This window comes from Aricia agestis, chromosome Z (genome assembly GCF_905147365.1).
Source record: "Aricia agestis chromosome Z, ilAriAges1.1, whole genome shotgun sequence".
NCBI classification, from domain to species: Eukaryota; Metazoa; Arthropoda; class Insecta; order Lepidoptera; family Lycaenidae; genus Aricia; species Aricia agestis.
The window spans coordinates 9,933,823-9,954,393 of record NC_056428.1 but is presented as its reverse complement, the minus strand read 5'-3'; the positions used below and the strand labels follow the sequence as shown (position 1 = coordinate 9,954,393).

At 36.2% G+C, this 20,571-nt stretch overlaps 3 protein-coding genes across 5 annotated transcripts in view; 2 read left to right on the top strand and 1 right to left on the bottom strand.

Annotated features, from left to right (window-relative positions):
• Window positions 1-5,949: 5,949 nt before the first annotated feature.
• Window positions 5,950-11,322, top strand: LOC121738333 (coiled-coil domain-containing protein 93). Its single transcript, XM_042130311.1, has 10 exons — window positions 5,950-6,163; window positions 6,263-6,471; window positions 6,647-6,914; window positions 7,112-7,273; window positions 8,257-8,304; window positions 8,383-8,681; window positions 8,852-8,971; window positions 9,216-9,445; window positions 10,204-10,324; window positions 10,758-11,322. Exons 1-10 carry the CDS (start codon window positions 6,080-6,082, stop codon window positions 10,984-10,986), a joined length of 1,770 nt encoding a protein of 589 aa, XP_041986245.1. The 5' UTR covers window positions 5,950-6,079; the 3' UTR covers window positions 10,987-11,322.
• A 1,582-nt stretch (window positions 11,323-12,904) lies between these two features.
• Window positions 12,905-15,363, bottom strand: LOC121738336 (filaggrin-2-like). Of its 3 annotated transcripts, none has more exons than XM_042130315.1 (3): window positions 15,143-15,363; window positions 13,430-13,743; window positions 12,905-13,387 (listed from the first exon to the last, which is right to left on the bottom strand). In XM_042130315.1, exons 1-3 carry the CDS (start codon window positions 15,248-15,250, stop codon window positions 13,336-13,338), a joined length of 474 nt encoding a protein of 157 aa, XP_041986249.1. In that variant the 5' UTR covers window positions 15,251-15,363; the 3' UTR covers window positions 12,905-13,335. The 3 variants fall into 3 exon arrangements, with proteins under 3 accessions (XP_041986249.1, XP_041986250.1, XP_041986248.1); XM_042130316.1 differs by having other exon boundaries at window positions 12,905-13,382; window positions 13,467-13,743; XM_042130314.1 differs by having other exon boundaries at window positions 12,905-13,743; window positions 15,143-15,362.
• A 1,720-nt stretch (window positions 15,364-17,083) lies between these two features.
• Window positions 17,084-20,571, top strand: part of LOC121738334 (sperm-associated antigen 6-like) — a 31,426-nt gene continuing 27,938 nt past the window's right edge. Inside the window, exons 1-6 of the mRNA XM_042130312.1 lie at window positions 17,084-17,202; window positions 17,602-17,706; window positions 18,071-18,228; window positions 18,666-18,712; window positions 18,807-18,891; window positions 18,988-19,122. Of these exons, the coding sequence (XP_041986246.1) occupies window positions 17,175-17,202; window positions 17,602-17,706; window positions 18,071-18,228; window positions 18,666-18,712; window positions 18,807-18,891; window positions 18,988-19,122 (558 nt within the window). The 5' untranslated portion in view covers window positions 17,084-17,174. The remainder of the gene's footprint in view (window positions 17,203-17,601; window positions 17,707-18,070; window positions 18,229-18,665; window positions 18,713-18,806; window positions 18,892-18,987; window positions 19,123-20,571) is intronic.

Sequence of the window (20,571 nt, the reverse complement as noted above, 5' to 3'; positions counted from 1 at the left end):
TTAGAAAAAATATTAGAAGACCCTTGAAAATTACTTTTAAAATAGACAATGTATAAGTACCTGGTTAAAGAAATTATATAAAAAAATATGTAGGTATAATTTTTTATTATTTTTTTTTTTTTTATTTAACATTTATTGTACACAAGAAACTTATTCTAAAACAATTGACATGGAAAGACGACACAAAGGAACTGCTTATTTCTAAAGAAATTTCTTACAGCAGCCCTATGAGGAGAGATATGACATGTAAGAAAATGGACAGAGCGTGCACAATCACAAAATAATTCTTTAAGTCTACATATAAGAAAATAATATTAAATACTTAATTATAATAATAATACATACAATATTATAATCAGAATAAATAATATACAATACTATAATAATTGAAATAAATACAGAATAATTCGCCTATAATACATACATACTATATGTATATTTAATAACGGTATTTATATGGATTCTTGAAGATAATGCTCTTTTAGTTTTCTTTTGAATGAACTGATAGTGGAGCTATCGCGAACAGCATGAGGAAGCGAGTTCCACAATCTGACTGCATGAACGGTGAATGAGTAGGAGTAAAAGTTGGTACGATGCGGTGGGAGGGAAAGGTTTGTTCTAACGCTGGATCTACATGGGATATGGAGGGGTCGGGAAAAATTGAATCGATCAACAAGGTAGGAGGGAGATAGAGGATTATACAGGATATTATACAGTAAGCTAAGGATATGGGAATTGCGACGGAGACGGATAGGAAGCCACTTGAGTTTTGATCTAAATCCAGATATGTGGTCAAACTTTTTTAATCCAAAAATAAAACGGATACAGAGATTCTGCAGGCGTTCTAATTTTGTCAATAATTCCTCACTCAAGTCTGAGTAACAAGAATCGGCATAGTCGAGGATAGGGAGAATGAGGGTTTGGACAAGGAGAATTTTGGTAGGAATGGGCAAAAAATTTTGGAGGCTCCTCATCATGTGCAACGAGTGGTGTACCTTTCTACTGACTTCATTAACCTGAGGTTTCCAACTGAGATTACTGTCCAAGATGATCCCTAAATTTTTAGCTGAGTCAGCGTAGTCAATAACAGTACCATCATATATGACTGGAGGCACATTGCGTAAGTGTTGAGTCGTGTATTTGCTGCCAATTATGATGGCCTGCGATTTTCTCGGATTTACAAGCATACCAAAAGATCTGGCCCAGTCGGCTATTTTATGTAGGTCGATATTAATGCCAGCAATCGCAGAATTAATATCATCGATGGTACAGTGCCGATAAATTTGCAGGTCGTCTGCGTATAAATGAAAATTTGAAATGATTAGTGTAGCAATAATATTAATAAAAATAGAGAATAGGAGGGGAGAGAGAACGCCACCTTGAGGAACACCCGCTTCAATATCGCACCAATCTGAGGTGGCCTCATCCGAGCGGACACGTTGCGAGCGTCCTCGAAGGTAGGTGTCGAACCAGTCTACCACTGAGGGAGATATGTTAAGGGAACGAAGGATGGAAAGGATGATATCGAAGTCTACAGAGTTAAATGCGCTGCTAAAGTCAAGTAAAACTAAGATCGAAACACATTTGTTCTCCATTGCTAGTCGGAGATCATCAGTGACCTTTAACAGCGCTGTAACAGTACTGTGACCTGGGCGGAAACCGGATTGGAATGGAGAGAGTAATTTATTAGAGGATAGGAATTGGGAAAGCTGTTTATAGACTATGTGTTCGAGGATTTTAGAGAGATAGGGTAGTATAGATATTGGTCTGAAATCGGAAACGGAAGATGGATTTGGTGTTTTTGGAAGTGGAATGATAATAGCACGCTTCCATGCCGATGGAAAAGAACTCATTGTCAAAGAGTAGTTAAGGATATGTGTAAGGATTGGCAAGAGTTCGGGAAGGGTAAGTGATATCATACGAGGGCTCAGGTTATCATCGCCTGCTGCACTAGATGTTATAGCCATGATGTGTTTACGTACCTCATCATCAGAGACAGGCGTGAATGAAAATGGAGTACAGGAAGGGAGAGGAAGAGAGCGAAGATGGGATATGGTATGGGCTTTAGTATTCTGGTCGACAACTACTGGTGGGACAGAGAAATGAGTGTTAAGCTCATTTAAGTCAACCGTGTTATTGAGGCTGGCGGATGATTTGCCAAAGCCGAGCGTTGAAAGAAATCTCCACAGTTGAGAATGGTATGGACGTGTTATATGTATTATTTATACATATAACACGTCCTATCTTATATAAAATCTGATTTGCTTTGATTTGCTTCTGATTTTTTTAATTTCTCATTCTGCTAGCGATCTGACTTCTAGACATTGAACTAGTCGTTTTGAATTTCTTCTTTGTATGGCACGCATCCATTGATGCGTCTATTTACTATTTATCTTTATTTACAGAAGATTTTGTGGGCCTCGTCTTTTTAATCTTTTGAATGTTTGGTTTGGTAGAGTTTTTATCAATTTTTTTGCCAATATATTGGGATGTCATTTTATCCTTTTACAATAGTTTTGAAGGGAGTTTTTATTCGTAACATAATATGGGGCTCCAGTTATTGAACGCAGGGTTTTAGATTGGAATCGTTGTAGAATTTCTGTGTTTGATGTGGAGGTTGTGCCCCACAACTGCATCCCATAGGTCCAGATGGGTTTGAGTATGCTTTTATACAAAATAAGTTTATTTTATCAGCCAGTAAAGCTTTCGTAGCTGCTTGTCTAAAGCCTTTCTTTTGTTCCATATATGTGTTCTCCATGTTAATCGCCTGTCGAGATTAATTCCTAGGTATCTAACATCGTTTGACTGTGGTATTTTTATCCGATTAAGTTCTACTTCTGGACATGTTTCGTGTCTTAATGTGAAAGTTACATGGACAGATTTATTCTCGTTGGCTTTTATCCTCCAATCTTTTAACCACTATGATATTTCGTTTAAGGTTCTTTGCAATTTTGCCGATGCTCCATGGGCTGTTTGGTCTACTGCGAGGATTGCTGTGTCATCTGCGTATGTATATATCAGAGCTTCATCAGTACTTGGAAGGTCTAATGTGTTTAGAAGGTAGAGATAAGGGCCCAATATACTGCCTTGCGGCACTCCTGCTTCGATTTCATGGAGACATGTGACACTATCTCCGTACTCAACATAGAAATATCTATTGCTGAGGTATGCGTTTATAAAGAGGTAGAAGTTTAAGGGTGGCTTTTTACGAACTTTATACAACAGTCCAAGATGCCATAATCGATCAAAGGCCTGTGATATGTCCAGAAAAATAGTAAGATTTGCTTTCAAAAGCTTTTTGAATTTCTTCTACCAGTCTGTGGACCTACTCCACGGTCCCATGCGCTTGGCGAAAACCGAATTGGTGATCGGGTAACAGTTTACTCGCTCTGATTTCTGGCATCATGCGTTTCAGGAAGAGTATTTCTAAGACCTTGGAGGGCACTGGCAGAAGACTTATAGGCCGGTGAGATTTTTCATCCTATGGATCTTTTTCCGGTTTGGGGATTAATATTATAATCTCTACTTTACATTGCGTGGGGACAATTTTTTTTTAAATACACGCGGATTTGTGTGAGATATTTGATTCTACTTTCTGGTAGCTCTTTTAGTATTTTTGGTAAAATGTTTACGCCAATTTTCATGCTGGGGAAGATTGTTAAAGTGGTTCCCTTAAACGAGGATATACCATTGGTGACTTTTTTGTGGTGAACGCGCTGACTTGTGTTTTGGTGCGGTTAAATTAGACTGAGTTACGTCTACCCCATTCCACCCCGAGAAATATGCGAGAAGTCACATTATCTGTACTATCATCTGCATAGAAATGAATGCCGTTGGTCTGTAACATGTCATTGATATGCTGTATGAATAGGGTAGGCGATAGCACACAGCCCTGAGGGATACCAGCGTCAACAGATAGAGTATCAGAGCATTCACCATCAACTAGGACTGCTAAGAAACTTGTGACCCTCTTGCATTATTTCTTGGATGTATGGAATCTTGGATAATAGTGAAATTGTATATATCCAAACTGACAGCTAATACCCATAGTTTCAATCGCCTGAGCCAACGATGAGTTAGGTACGCCAAGAGAGCCGAGCCGAGCCTTAGTAATCCCTGAGCGTTCAAGTGTCGAAGGGGCTAGCTATTGATGATGGACTCCATCATCTTCGAGAAGGTTATAGCGATTGATCTGCTGTTGGAAGAATTGGAACGGTCACATTTTTTAAGTATCGGGTTCTCAAAAAGCTGTCTTTCAAGAAGCCGAAACTATGTGAGTAGGATAGTTGAGCCAAAAAAGACGCGTAAAGACCGGAGCCAACTCTGGAGCGCTCACTGGAGCTACTTGCACTGAGCGCTGATAAAACCGAATATCCGACATGACGCTCATACTTCGTTACCATAACCAACCATACCGGTTGGCGGTTTCCGCCCTCATCATAAAGGGTCGAGTTGGACGACATGAGGACATGTCATAAGATCGGCATTCTCTTTTGCGTTTTGAAGGAAACACAGTGCAAGCGCTGTTTCAAGCCAGTTTTTTCGGAGTCGACCCATTCGTACCGAAGAATTGCTCTCCCACGGTTAAAAGGGAAATTTTTTCTTTTAAGTAACGCACAGGCCAAGAACTTTTTATATTTGATCATTAGTTGCGTTTATACAAAAACAGTACTCATTTACATAATACATTAATTTGCATGTACATAATAAATAGGTGTCAAGACTGTAAAGGTGCCTCTTCACAATTGACCATACTGGCCCACTACTAGCCATCGCCATTGTGTAAACGGAGTAATGGTGTATGATGGCGGACGATTTTCAGGCGTGGCGGGCATTGGCGTGGCCTGCAGTGGGTCATCGTGACATTGTGTACTAGTTATATAAGAGACAAGATTTTGCACACGTGTTCCTCTAATAAAGTAGGCATCCACTATAATTGTATTTCACAAAATTCTTACCTCAAAGAGGTTTTATACCTTGAGGTTGTAATAGTATAGGCTCAAGGTTAGTTAGTGGAACCTTATAATTTCTTAGACACAATTACACAACAATATTTCGTATTAAGTGCCTACAATTACTAACAAATATTGAATTACGAGAACCTATGTATTTTAGAATTTTTCAAAGTTTAGCCTAAAGGAGGGATGAATGTTTTGAAATTTCGCACGCGTGTTTCCCTTAACGATGAAGGCGTCCACTAAGACGATTTACTCGATTCCCAAAACTTTATCACCATTAAAAGGCAGTATACTTTAAAGAATATTAATATCACACATACAAAACCAAAATTTAGGAAAAAAGTTCAAAAACACAGCGTTACTCTTTGACATGCGGCCGGAATTCATGAAAAACATGGTTTTGTATTGCAAACATACATTAGTTTAAGACTTAAAGGGGCTTATTCGAACAGTTACGGGCTAGTGACCAAATTTGCATTATTTAATGGAGGTTTTACTAAGGATTTACTAAAAAAAAATATGTGAAAACGTACGCTGAGTTATAAATACCCACCATTTTTGGGTATTTACCCAATCTACCCGGTAAATACCCAATCTACCCGGTAAATACCCAGGTGGGTAGATTGGGTATTTACCCATCGCCCATCTCTACTTATGACACGTCTTTCACTTTAATTATTCATAATAATCACAGACATGTAGTTTTCACATTGTTCTAAATTTAAGCAAATTGAAAATCTTTGTTTTGTAAATTTTATGTCATGAGTATTGATACAACCATAGACATAATATATTATGTCTATGGATACAACAAAGGGACAAATGTCAAAAGAGTGTTGCTATTGCTTAAAAAAAAAGTTTTGCCTCCTAGACATTCTTGACGCACTATAATCTGTGTCCGCGGCGCGCTATCGCGCGCGAGTGTGGATCGGCAGATAAACTATTTACGTCAAGACTCAAGTGTCAAAATTTCAATGTTGTCCATCGGTTGTTTGGTTTTGGATAAATAATTATAAATTTATAAATATTCTTAGATTTAGTGAATTAAATTGTTACGCCAAAATAGTTTCGCTTAAACAGTGCATATTACAATCTAAAATATATAAATCAATAGTCTTACAATGGCATCCAAGCAAAAAACTATCTTCACCCGAAGTAAACCTCTCCTAAATATTTACAGTGGGAAGGATAATGAAGGCAGGGAGGTGAGTTAGGTTCTATGAGCTTTATTGTGTAACCGTACACAAAGTATACTTACTCTAGAATAGTACTTTTGAAGAATATACAGAGACACTGTTTCTTAGGTGGAAGTGCGCGAAGATGCGGAACAACTCGTGAAATGGCACGAGATATCCGATGCCCTCGTTGCCGCCGGCTACTACAGAGCCCAGCTGCAGGGGCTGTCGGCCTTCGACAAGATAGTCGGAGGGCTCACTTGGTGCATAGAGTTGTGTGACATAGATGTGGACATAAGTTTACTGTTTGAAGAGAATCTTACAATAGGCAAGAAAATGTAATGCGAGTTTTTTATTCAGCTTCATTTAAAAATACATGTTTTCACAACAAAGTCTACAAAACAAAATTCTCTGCTTGTTCTTTTTCTAAAAAAATCCTTACATAAATCTGCTGTTTTAGGCAAAAGTTAAGGCTCATGTTGGTTAAGTGTATTTACCCAAATTTTTTTCCAGAGCGTTAACAGAAAAGATAGTTAAAGTGTTGCCAAGTTTGAAGTGCCCTTACATAATAGAACCTCATCAGATTCAAGGATTAGATTTTATAAACATATTCCCATTGGTGCAGTGGTTGATCAAATACTCCAGTGAGTTTAGAGAAGCAAAAGAGGATGAATTAAGAAAGTTTGCAATAATGCAGTATGAAAAAGATCACATGTTTGAATCAGATCAATTATATTTCCTCCAGAGAGAGAAGTTGTTGAAAAATGTATCCGTCATACAGGTATTTATTTCTATTTTATTTCAACAAGATATTATGTTACCCACAAACAGTGCTTATTGTGGGTAATATAATATTATCATCATCACATTATTTACACTAGCACCACAAGCCAGGGGCATACCATCTCCATTGTATATTTAAACAGTTTTGTGTTTTTAACAGATATACATATATATTTTTTGTTTTTACTTTTTCAGAATCTATACAAACCTTGTCGAGTGCGCAAAAGAAAGGGTGGCTTAGCAGATAATGAGCTGGAACAAGTGAACTCTGTGTTATCTGAATATGATCAAAGAATGTTATTGTTGATACCTAGTAATCAAGATGAAGACAAAAAAGATGAGGGACTGGAATTCTTGGTATGATATTTTTTACCTTATTATATAATACTAGCTGTTGCCCGCGACTTCGTCCGCGTGGACTTCAGTTTATAGCGTGTCATGTCAACAAAATTGGTGTCAAAAGCTTTTATTGAAAAAAAACCCTGGTACCCCTTAAATCAAAACAGCTGTGCAGTGTGCACATAATGTTTCATTTTTAAAAATTAAACTTTATATTTTATGCCAAATTTTAAAGCTTATTTAGCCCCCCAATTACACAACTTTACCCATAAACTATTTATCATTAATTGTTTAATATTACGTCACTGCATAGATAAAGTACTGCCTTATTAAATAAATAATGTAAAAAAGAAATAACAATCGAAAAAAATCGAAACCAAAATGTAAGATGATACCACCTCTTGTAGAACGACTTGTGGGCAAGCATTAGCGCGATGTAAGAGACACACGGCGCCATCTATTATGGATTTTGGAACTAACTTAATTTGAACAAATTTACGCATTTTCACCCCCTTACAACCCTTTTTTTCAGTAAAAAAGTAGCCTATGTCCTTTCTCAGGCTTTAGACTATCTGTATACAAAATTTCATTACAATCGGTTCGGTAGTTTTGGCGTGAAAGCGAGACAGACAGACAGACAGACAGAGATACTTTCGCATTTATAATATTAGTATAGATTATACTACCTATTTGACTGAGCTTTGCTCTGTATTCGATAAAAGACGAATGACATTTTCCAAAAATGATTCCTAGCTAGATCGATTTATCGCCCCCGAAACCCCCTATATACTAAATTTCATGAAAATCGTTGGAGCCAATTCCGAGATTCCAATATTATATGTATATAATATATATTCTTTTATATATATATTTTTTTTATATATATGTATTATACAGAGTATATATTACAGACTATATATACAGACTATATATTATATAAAATGTGTATATGCTGTATGATTAAAAATAGGCTTACAGTTTTATCTTCTTTTTTCTTACAGTTTGAGTATGAGAAAAGTCTTGCAGATCCAACAAACATTACAACAGAGGTAAGTTCACAATATTGTGGATCTGTGACTTACAAACATTTTTCTAAATATTTAAAACTCTGTTCAAATGTTTTTCAGACTGACTTATTTATTCAAGAGAATGAAGAAAATATAAATCCAAATACAAAATTGCATTATGCATTATTGCATTCTGAATTAACTGGTGACATACCAAAAGAGCTTGAGCAAAGTGAAAGAATAAAGTACAACAAAGATATAGAAGATCTAAGCAAGGCTATAAGTTTATTAGAGAATGAAGTAGATTCTACTAAAAAGATACACGAGGAGAGAATGGAAAGAACAAAGTCTAACTATACTGATGTTACAAGAAAAATGCAGCATTTAACAAAGAAACTTATAAAACCTGATGATTACAGGTCTGTATGTTATAAGATAGATTTGGCTATAAATCATAGTACATACTATGCAAATTTCATTGTGATAATCATTATAATATTTATTTTGACAAGACAATTTCTCACATACTACTAATAAAAAATATAGTAAAAAGTTAAAAAAATGACACATTTTCAACTACCATTTTCAGTGAAAAGGATGTGAAAGTTTTCTACAAGGCACTAAAGGAATTAGCAAAGGAAAGAAACGAGATACTAAAAGTGATTGAGCACAGGCAAAATGAACACGAGGTTCTTCAAAACACATTGAGGTATTGACATTTTATGAAATAACTTTGGATTTATTTTAAGTAGTAGTCTTGTATAAGCCATAGCAAGACCTTGCTAGACACCATGAAATTATTTACTTATTTTAAAATAAAACTCCTTTTATTTTAATTTACAATTGATTTAAGCACTCTGGCAATACCACCAAAATATTGTTTGAGAAAATGTTTAGTAAATTGATGTTTATTTTCAGTACAATCAATGTATGGTATATACCAATTTTTTCAGAAATCTTGAGGAACCTAATACAGTTATAGAAGACAATCCACTGACACCCGAAGAGTTGAAAGAATTTCAAGATCGGGAATCAAAATTAAAAGAATTCATTGCTCAAATAAGGGTGGAACTGGGACACTTGAATCGTCAAGTGCTGAGATACTCTGTTGCCATAGATGAAGTACCGGGACCTGCAGAGCTACTGCAGTATGAGAAGAGATTCGTGGAGTTGTATAATCAAGGTTAGGAGAATATTTTTATAGCTCTTTGTGGCTCTGTATACAGGATGTTACAATACAAAGTGATGTGTTTGTACTTTGTGACTTTAGGATGTGTTTGTGTCCCCTGTGTAGAGTTCACTGTGAAAGTAGCAGCGCAAAAGGCCAAATTTATTTTTTATAATTTGTATGGGCAACCCCAGCGCAACTTCTATACAGAGGACTCATACACACCCTCAAGTATTATCACTCAGTTTTGTTACATTCTGTATACAAGATGTTAGTGTGAACATCGTTATCCTTGAAATCATCAAATGAGCCCATCAAAATGAACAACTTTTTCTATGAGAACAATGCTGGGAACTAAAAAAAATCCCCCTTCATACCCATACAAGTAGCCGATCCGGGCGTATGGGTATAAAAACGGCATTTTTTTTGAGTTCCCAGCATTCTTCTCATAGAAAAAGTTGTTCATTTTGATGGGCTCATTTGATGATTTAAAGGATAACGGTGTTTACACTAACACACCGTATATTGTATATTTTGATATGTTTGCAATTTTAAATATTTAGGCCTCTGCATAATTCTATCATGTACTCTAATTGAAATCTTATATATAAAAATGGATTTCCAAATGTGTTAGTCGCGCTAAGACTGGAAAACGGCTGAACGGATTGGGCTGATTTTAGTCTTAAAATATTCATAGAAGGCCAGGGAAGGTTTTAAAGTGACACGAAGTTCACCGGGACAGCTAGTATTAACATATTTGCTTTTCTTTGCAGTCGCCTCAAAACACAAGGAGACCAAACAGTATTATATATTTTATAATACACTCTATGAAGTCAAGCTGTACACTTCTAAGGAGTTAAGTTTGTTAAACTCCATCTTGGACAACTATGAAGAGTAAGTGTAACTGCTTAGTTATACTATCTATTTTTTAATACGAGCGAGCGAAAAACTTTAGAACCCTTTTTACGAAAAATGCGGATACGTAGGAGCATGAAATTTCGCAACAGTTGTAGTTTATATGTAGAAAGAATGCATCGAGTTAAACGGGGAGCCAAAAGAAGAATATTTGAAGGTCGAATTTCGATCTTTGGGCGATCTATAGTTTAAATAAATATATATTTTGTAAGTAATCTAACAAAACAGAAGTTAAGAGATTGAAACTGTTTTACCCTTTATTACTTTGGGAACAAAAAGCAGAGTTATGTTAATTTTCCCTATCTATAGCAAATTGCCGTATCACTAACTGACCCAACACAACTGCACCATCGCGTCCGTGAACATAATAGCTTATCATAGGCACCCAATAAATAAGTACATAATTTTTCAGAGCAATGTCATCAACGAGGAAGAGGGAGGAATTTATGACTCAATTTGAATCAATAGTGGAATGGGTGAACCAAACTGTGAAAAAAGTGGAGCAGAAGTTCAAACACGAGAAGGACCAGAAAGCTTCCCTGCACGCGGAATATTCTAGGCTAATGGAAGTGCAGAGGGAGTATGCGGCTGCCCTGAAAAAGTTGGCCTCCGGGAGACAGAAAAGTGACAGATCTCAGTAATAACATTCTGCAAACATACCTAAAGTGTTGAAAGTTGTTCTTAAATTCCTGGAAGTGTGGTCTTCTTCTTTTTCTTCTTGAATCTTTATTTCAGCAGCTAAAAATCTTATTTCATACAGATCAATATGTGTCTGAGAAGAAGAAATAGTTAAGAGATCTGCTAGGTCAGTATATAATAAATTAATAAGTTATTAAAGTATATTCTTAAGTTAATATTAATTGGAATTCATTCAATGAAAGTTTGCTTGAGAGAAAGAAACAATCGATTGTGAGATTATGTACACAATGGTATTATAGTTTGTGCGTTATATCATATATGATGATATGCGTGACACATTATAATTGACAATAGTAGGGAAGTTACCTAACAAAAATTAATCAATAGTTTAAAAATATCGAATCACTTTGTAAAGGAATTGCAATCGAAATTATCGATTTCGTACTGACATTTCAGTGGTACCGGCGATTTAAGATGGCCGCCCTTTTTTATCGATTTGATTTCGATTCAATAGAGTCAATCTCTATTGACATAAGTTCAGTTTCATGCATATGACATTTTTCAAATGTTTTCGTAACAATAATTTTATACTCCTATTTCACAGTTAATATTTATAATTTTTTTTAATAAGTTAGCATTTATCATCTTTTCATTTTTATTCATTTACAGTTATAGGAAACATATTTTGTTTTTTGTAGATGGAATATAATTTATTACGTTTTGATTTTTTTTGTTTTCTTGTAAAAAAAACCCGTAGCAAGGAACATGAAAACTGTCACCCATATCATCTTAGAACGCACAAACTATAACAAACAATAGAATGTTCCTTGTACATATTTTATGTTAGGGGCAAAATACAAAAAATAAAATAACAATTATTCTTTTGAGTTTAATCTGTATTGGCCCACAGTGCAATCAATATCATACAACATTATATAATCTTATTTTCAAGTATAGATCCTAAATATCAAGATATATTATAATTATAAACTTAGGAACATAATATTATATTTAGCTTTACGATTTACAATTTTGTAATGGTATATGAATAAGTATATAATACTGCTATAATATCTAGTCGCCTAACATAAATTTATTATCTTGGTGCAATTTCGTATTATAAAGCGTTATAAAACATTTATTAATTATTTCATAATTCTACTAGTATTTATTAAGACTGATTAAGGCTTCTTACAGACGAACAGAACGTGTCGGTGGCACGCGTCGGCGGCAGTCGACGGCACGTGTTCGCGGCAGTCGACAGCAGCCGTTGACAGTTTATGACACTTGCAGGGGGCCTACCACGACATTTCCTAAAACGATCATGTTTCCAGAACACTTTTTTGTAAGATTACAATAACATTACCGTACTCACTTTTCAAATACAATTTTACTAAAAAACTACAAAAATGCAAAACATTGTTAAACCCGCTGTGAAATATCAACTTTTTTTAAGATCGCTAGTTTGACGTTAAAGTAATATTTTGTTTTTCATTTGTCAAACGGTATCGCTTAGTACAAGTTGTGGTAGGCCCCCAGCTGTGACGTACCGCCTAAAGGTAGGCGTCCATAGGTCGGTATCGTACGCAACGGACGTCTCGCATCAAACGGATAATTTTTTCACAGTACGTCCACTACAGGCAGCGTACGGATTACCGACTAGCCTAGTAAATGAATGGTCAAACTTCTCTCTCTCTTCTGGTTTGGACTATGTAATTAGGAGATAAGCATACTGGCTAGGCGCCAGTCGGTAATCCGTATTTATATACCTTTACGTGGTACGTCACAAGACCCACAACTGCAAGCGTGATAAACTGTCGACGGCTGCCGTCGACTGCCGCCAACACGTACCGTCGTCGCCGCCGACACGTGCCGTCGTCTGCCGTCGACTGCCACCGACGCGTGCCGCCGAAACGTGCCGTTCGTCTGTAAGCGCTCTAAATGTTTTGTTATATTTTTTAAGTTCTTTCACTTTTGTAAAGGCAAAATAGATACATGTTCGTTTTAAATATATTAAGGAATTTTATTTCCACTAGTACAATTTAGAATCCTTGTTATCATTAAAAATGGTGTTTCAACACCATTTTAAATATTACCTTTTTTTAAGCTATTTTTCTCAATTTTTATTTACTTACAATATAAATGAAGATCAATAATAATTTTAAAATATTAGGTACTATTTTACAAATAACGCCGAGCAATGGACTCAAAATATGTCCTTTAGATATACATAGGCAGCACCTAGCTTCTCTGTTTTATTGAGTTTTTTCTTTTCCAAACGTATGCAAGGTGTACACTTGGTGTACTTATAGTTAAAAGGTCTATTAGCAGTAAGCTCAACTCTTTTATCATCAGAGCGTGACGATGCCGCCGTGTCCATGTTTGTGTGAGCTTTGACCTTGACTATGAGTCCCGTGACCTTGCCCGTGTGTGCCGTGGCCTTGCCCATGTGTCCCGTGACCTTGCCCATGTGTCCCGTGACCTTGGCCATGAGTCCCGTGACCTTGCCCATGTGCTCCGTGACCTTGCCCATGACTCCCGTGACCTTGGGAGGTTCCGCTCGACTTTTTGTACATAGTGAACGAGATTAACTCCCTGTTCGCATTCGTCATTGCCATGGCGTGGGAAACTACATCATAACCCAACAACCCGTGTATTCTGTTCACGACGACTAGTGTTATTCCCTTCTGTGTGACTCGCACTGTTCTATCTATGTCGGATGCGGACGCTATGGGCACGCCGAAAGATGAGTTCAGATCCTGAAACGAGAACAGTCACGAGGTTAAGGCTGCGTTTCGAGGAACGAATTTTTATTAGTTCCGAAAACACATTCCTCACAAGTCACAACACAGTTTAGATCAGAGTATGGTATAATTTATAAATCCACCGTATATCATATAATACTAGCTGTTTGACCGAGCTTTGCTCGGTATTCGATAAAACACGAATAAAATGACATTTTCTGAAAATGATTCCTAGCTAGATCGATTTGTCGCCAGATGTAATAAGTCATAATAATTATTATGCTAAGGTTCCAGGTACCCACGGCAATTATGGACAGGGTGCGACCATCTATGACAAAAAGCATTTTCCCAGGCTCTACGGAACATAACTACCAAGGACCAGTACATATTCTGTAGTTCTCTCAATATAAATATACAATACAGATAGTCTGTATGTTCTATATTGTATGATAATAATATGTCAACTGAACACAGATATATTATGTTTAGCTACTTTAAGTTATCGGAAATCACGCAAACGTGTAGGTACGCCTGATTTGGGCGGTCTTGAATGAATATTGACTACTGTATTACTAATTCTATTGTGGCAGAACGATAAACATTAAATAAATTCTAAGTTTCCACTTTTCACGTAGCATAGGTACGCAGCTGATAATGCATACATGAATGAATGGCGGTAAACTTATTTTATCACCCGCGGTTGTTGCCCGTTGCATTGTGCGCGCAAAAAATAAATATTTCGGCAACTGCATTTTTTCTCGATATAGACTGGGTGGCACCAACTAACTTTAACTGTAAATTTAACTTTAACTACAATGCAAAATGTCAAATCTTTGGTTAAAGTTAAAAATGGACGCCATCAAGACGCCATATTTAACCATATAGCTCGACAAGGTTTTAAATGCATGTGGCGAAATAAGGAACTAATGCTGTCATTATACAAAAACCGCCATTTTTGACAGTTCTCCTTTACCAGCAGCGGCCCCGCCCACGTGCATTTATAACCTTGTTGGATCAGCTGTCATCTGTCAATTTCTCCGGGCAAAGTTAAGGTTAAAGTTTAAGTTAAAGTTAAATTTACCTTAACTATAACCATAACTTTAAATTTAACTTTAACCACGCCTCTGGTGCAACCCGGTCATAAAGTAGTCTTTATCCTAATTCCTATCCCATGGTTGACTTTATATTTATGCGATTTAAAAAAAACAGCCATAATATATTATATTATGGCTGTTAAGTACAGTTTTCAAGACAACGACAAACAACAAAACTAAACTTTTTTCTTCACAATTTTAGTGTAGATACGTAAAATATAATATTTATAAGCTTTGTATCAACACAACAGTTCACTAGAAAATAAAAATTCCTAGTTCAAACTTAGCAAAATATTTATCAATCAGTACAAACTACAAACCCTGACTAGAGTGGCTCTCTCGTCTCGTTTCAATCCATAAACAGTAGCACCCTCGTCTTTGGTGAGATTCGGCAAGCTGAGGCTACCCATTACCATAATGTACGGCATATTCACTCAAATACCGGCGTTTCTTCTAATTACCATATTTATTTCGACTGAATACGTGCGCACGCGCCGCGCGACAGGTTGATGTGAGTGAACTCTGCCTACCTGGCAAAGCCGACGAGACGCGACGTGGTTCACCGTTCACAATGAGTGCTTATGTGTGTGTTAAAGGCTTTGCATGTGATGATATACTAGCCACGAGTGGCCTTGCTTTGGACCGCTCAGATGTTTTGAGTTTTGTAAAACTGATCCCTAAGTAGTTGCTATAAAGGTCTACTCAGAGGTAAAATAATTCCGAACACTCTGTACACTCTGAACCTGTGTTAAAGTTAAACTAAATTACTTATCTATAACTGGAAGTAAATAGGTAGGTAACTTGGTACGTGTTGGTACTACTAATATTATATATTCTGTGGTACGTGTAATATCAGTATGATATTATGTAGTTATTGCATTTTTATTTTCCTCTCGTTTCTCGTTAGCTTTGTTATTACTTATTACATGTTATTAAGTACCTACGTAATAAGTTATTAGGTAGTGTCAAACAATAAGATTTTTAAGTACGTACTTACCTAATAAGTGCAGAAAATTCAGTCGGTCTACTTAACTTATATCTTTAAACGAGCAACTCTTAAGAGGGCGACTAACCCCAAAAATCAAACATCGTCCTTCTCTCTTCACACTCACGCCCGTCTTTCATATGCCAGGTGAAAAAGAATGACGCGGATTCATCGCCAAATTAGTTTTTTCTCAATAACTCGATAAATATACATTTCAAAAATTTGCTAGGTCGATCTGTCAATGATAGAATTTTATACAATGTGTTAAAATATTAACTTAGTTCAATGCATTATGCACGGTTATGGCAATAAATGAAAAATTCGTGAAAATTAAATGCATGTTTGTGATTTTTTTCTATCGAGAAAATTTTAAGATATCGTGTTTTTGCTCAGATCGGGCTTATTTTCAAGTATAAAAATGAATTATAAAATCGACACTTTAGGGTTAGTCGCCCCCTTAAGTATCTACTAGCTATTTGACCGAGCTTTTCTCCGATTCTTTTCTTTTCCGATCTAGCTAGGAATCATTTTTAGAAAATGACATTTTCTAAAAATGATTTATAGGGGGTTTCGGCGTTCGGGGGCGATAGGTCGATCTAGATAGAAATCATTTTTAGAAAATGTCTGAACTTAATTCGTGTTTTATCAAATACTTACCGAGCAAAGCTCGGTCAAATAGCTATTACTTACTCATTACGTAATAACTAATAAGTTATTACGTAGTCGTTACGTTTAAATAGTATCTAACAATATTGTTCGATTTTTAAGTACTTACGTACCTACATAGACATAAATATTACTATGCGTACCTAATAACTGCAGGAAATTCAGTCGGTCTACTCACTGGCCAGTGGCCACTGCATGATCCTACATAGTAAGTATATCAATATAATATTATATTATATCATGGCCTACATCCGTAGTCTATACTGATAACATAATATGCGAAAATTTGTCTGCCTGGTGCCTCTTCAGACTTCACACCCACAATGCCAAACCGATTTTGCTAAAGGGCAGAAAACACGGTCTACAGCACATGCAGATTATAATATTGGTTTATCGCGCCCGCCGTAACTTCTTTGAGCGTCCACCAAAACAATTTATCCATAAACTACACCATAAACACCTTAACCAGGCCACACCCAAACACCAGCCACCACGAAAACGTAATGATTATATTCTCTTTGCTAAACACCTTAATAGATTTTTATGTTTATATTGTCAAAAGGAGAAAAAGTGATATCAAGTGTCTAAAATATATAAATAAAAATAAAAATTGTGCACAACTGAAAATTTAAGAAGTTATTAATTTCAATCAAATATCAGAGATAGTTGGCGAGTGGAAAGCTCACTATTTTATAATAATCATGAGCGGTTGTAGAAATATATCTTTAGGTATGTTTTTACAATCTTTCTTAGAAAGTATTATTATCTGGGGGCACGGCAGTGCCCCAGCCAAGCTTTTTAGCAAATTCACTTAATTTTACGATATAATGCTACGCAGTCACACCAAAATCCAAATAGCCAGCCGCGAAACGTGAATTAAAGTTACTGTAAAACTAAAATACCATCGATATTTTATAACCTTGATGAAAAGTGAAAACCTGCAAGGGTTTGCAGGTTTTCACTTTTCATCAAGGTTTAGCTGTATGTAGGGCATACAGATGATGAAGATAGGCTGTACCTAATCTGTATTATAATCTGTAATCTGTAATACACTTACAGTGTAAAGTTTAATAACAAACAGCATTAGTAATCTGTAAGTAACTAGCTTCTTATAGGTCCTATTTTCAGTTTTAGACAATTATCAAAAAGGAAGATTGATGTTCATACAAGCTGTGGCCGATCTGTCAACTAAATCGACCAACGTAAAGTGTCTAGAAAAATGTGGAGTACTAGGTAAGTAAACTTATTAGCCTTTGGAGTGATTGACATCGATTGTGCAGCTATAACAGCCTTTTCAGAAGATTATAGGCCTAGAAGCCATATCATTCGAATTGAGATATTACCTGATAATCAAAACTCAAGAACCATCCCATCTAGGATTTAGAAGTTAGAGTCGAGTACCGTCGATTCTTTAGTGAGTAGGGGCTGCACCACGGCTGCACTCAAACCATCTCTCGATCACAGTCATATCCTGACGGTTTTATCAAGACCTAGGTAATAGATTATAGATAGTTAAAGGTGGAAACGTTAATGGAGCGAGAGTTGAGACAATAAATTAACGCTTAAAATGTCAAACTATCAAGTTCATACCTCCCAGAACATATCCATCCGCTGCTATCAGACACGTGTCCGAGTATTCGTCAGTGCAGTGTGGTAACGGCTGCGCGGCTGGCGGAGCACGACGCGGGCGTCGCCAGGGATATTGTCAGACAGGGCCTCGTCGCGACAGTGCTGGACAACCTCAATAAGTATAATGTTAGTACTTAGTTATAGTGTCCTGACCAAAAACTTCTATTTAAACTGATGGTCCTGACTGCTGAATGAACATTTATGACCAGTGGCTCAATGGTTTTGGACAGATAATGTTTTTCCGTAACGCTGCGCAAAAATTATCTGTATTCTGTCAGCAATATGAATCAAATGACGTGACGCTTCGCCAAAATAAGCGCGAGAATCACACTTGCTAGTCTGCAATGCTGAGAGACCCAAAGCATTTTCCCTTCCCCTTTGGATATTTTGCTTTCATTCCTAGAAAGTATGGAAGCTTTATAGATGCTTTATATCAACCCATATTATGTGATCGACAGTAAAGATATTACAAAGTACAAATAGTTGACACTATAACTTACTTTATTTCTACATACGAGTATGTTTTAACTCCTGACCTACATTTTATTGTCTTTTGTTTTCAGGTTATCTACAAGCGATCAGCGCTGTATCTTATGAGAGCTGTTGCCAGGTAAAAATTACAACAATACTTAATTGGGCACTTACATTTTACAAGGTTCACATAGCTTTCATTTGTAGAAAAACAAATTAACGTAATATTTCAGGCATAACGAAGAATTGGCATCAGCGCTTGTGGGTCTCAATGCTTTGGAGCATATTGTTTCATGCCTTGAAGATTTTGATACGCAGGTATGTACTCGGTAAAATATCTATATAGCTGTACCCATGCATTGATTTTATACTACTAGTAATTACTAAGCTAATTTGTTGCTATAATTACCAAAGGTGAAAGAAAATGCTGCTTGGGCACTAGGGTACATCGGCAAGCACAGCGAACATCTCGCTGGTTTGGTTGTCGATGCGGGAACTCTGCCCTTGATGCTTCTGGCCTATCAAGAACCCCAATTGAGTCTGAAACAGGTAGGCTATGTATTTGTTTGAAGGTATGATAAATTGGTACCTTTTTTTCGCCGAGAAAATGTCTTTAAGCATCTTTCGAGTTGCGGAGGATGGAAGGTCCTGCCCGCATGTGGGTTTGTGGGTCTCTGCTGCGCCCGACAGATGGTGGTGGATGCAGGCTGTAGCCCCTATTCATGTTCAATCATGCTTGTGTAAGTGTATACCTACGTACACATATTTTTACATACAGATGTAAACCAATTTCGGTTTCGTTTGACAGCTCGAGATTGTTGCTCTATTCCGTATAAAATAATAAAATAAAATAAAAATTGTTTTATTTCTGAATAAATTTGAATCAAATATTTTCAGAATGTTGAACTACATGTTGCCTACCACCGGTTCGGGAACTAACCCGGCGAGAAGAACCGGCGTAAGAAACTCGCACGGGGCCACTTTTTAGTAAAAAAGTGGAAAATTTGTCTTTTAAAAAAATAAAATTTACAATGTAAATAACTTAATCTATACAATATGAATACACAATTGTAAGTCACATATAATAAATGTAGAAGCAGCCTTGCAAGCAGCCATCCTACTCCCAAGATGTGCTATCGTTTAGGAAATCTTTGACCGTATAGTAGGCTTTGGCACACAAACGTTCTTTAATTACTTTTTTAAATTTATTAATTGATAGATTTTGAACGTTTTCCGGGATTTTATTGTAAAGGCGTATACATTGACCTTTAAAAGATTTACTTATTTTGCTAAGTCTGATCACTGGTATTTCCAGCTTGTGCCTATTTCTAGTGTTTCTACCGTGACTATCACTTTTAGTTTTAAATTTAGTTAAATTCTTTCTAACATACAATACATTATCCAAAATGTATTGAGAAGCAACAGTTAGAATACCAATTTCTTTAAACTTTTCTCTCAGAGATTCAAAAGCTGACATTTTATAAATTGAGCGTATAGCTCGCTTCTGCAGCACAAAAATTGTATTGATGTCGGCAGCGTTTCCCCATAAAAGGATACCATAAGACATTCTACTGTGAAAATAACTAAAATAAACTAGTCTTGCCGTGTCTTCATCAGAAATTTCCCTAATTTTTCTGACTGCATATGCTGCAGAACTGAGCTTACCTGCAAGATTAGCAATATGAGGACCCCACTGTAATTTACTATCTAATGTAATGCCTAAGAATACAGTGGAGTCCACCAAATTCATTTTCTCATCATTTAATAGTAAATTGGTTTGAACTTGCCTAACATTGGGCAAAGTAAATTTTAAACATTTGGTTTTCTTAGAGTTTAAAAGTAAGTTATTAACATTAAACCAATGTACTATTTTTGAGAGAGCACTATTTACCTCGTCGTAATTTGACTGCCGTCGCTTCACTTTAAAAATAAGTGAAGTGTCATCAGCAAAAAGTACTATCTCATTATCCTTAACTAGATAAGGTAAGTCATTAATGT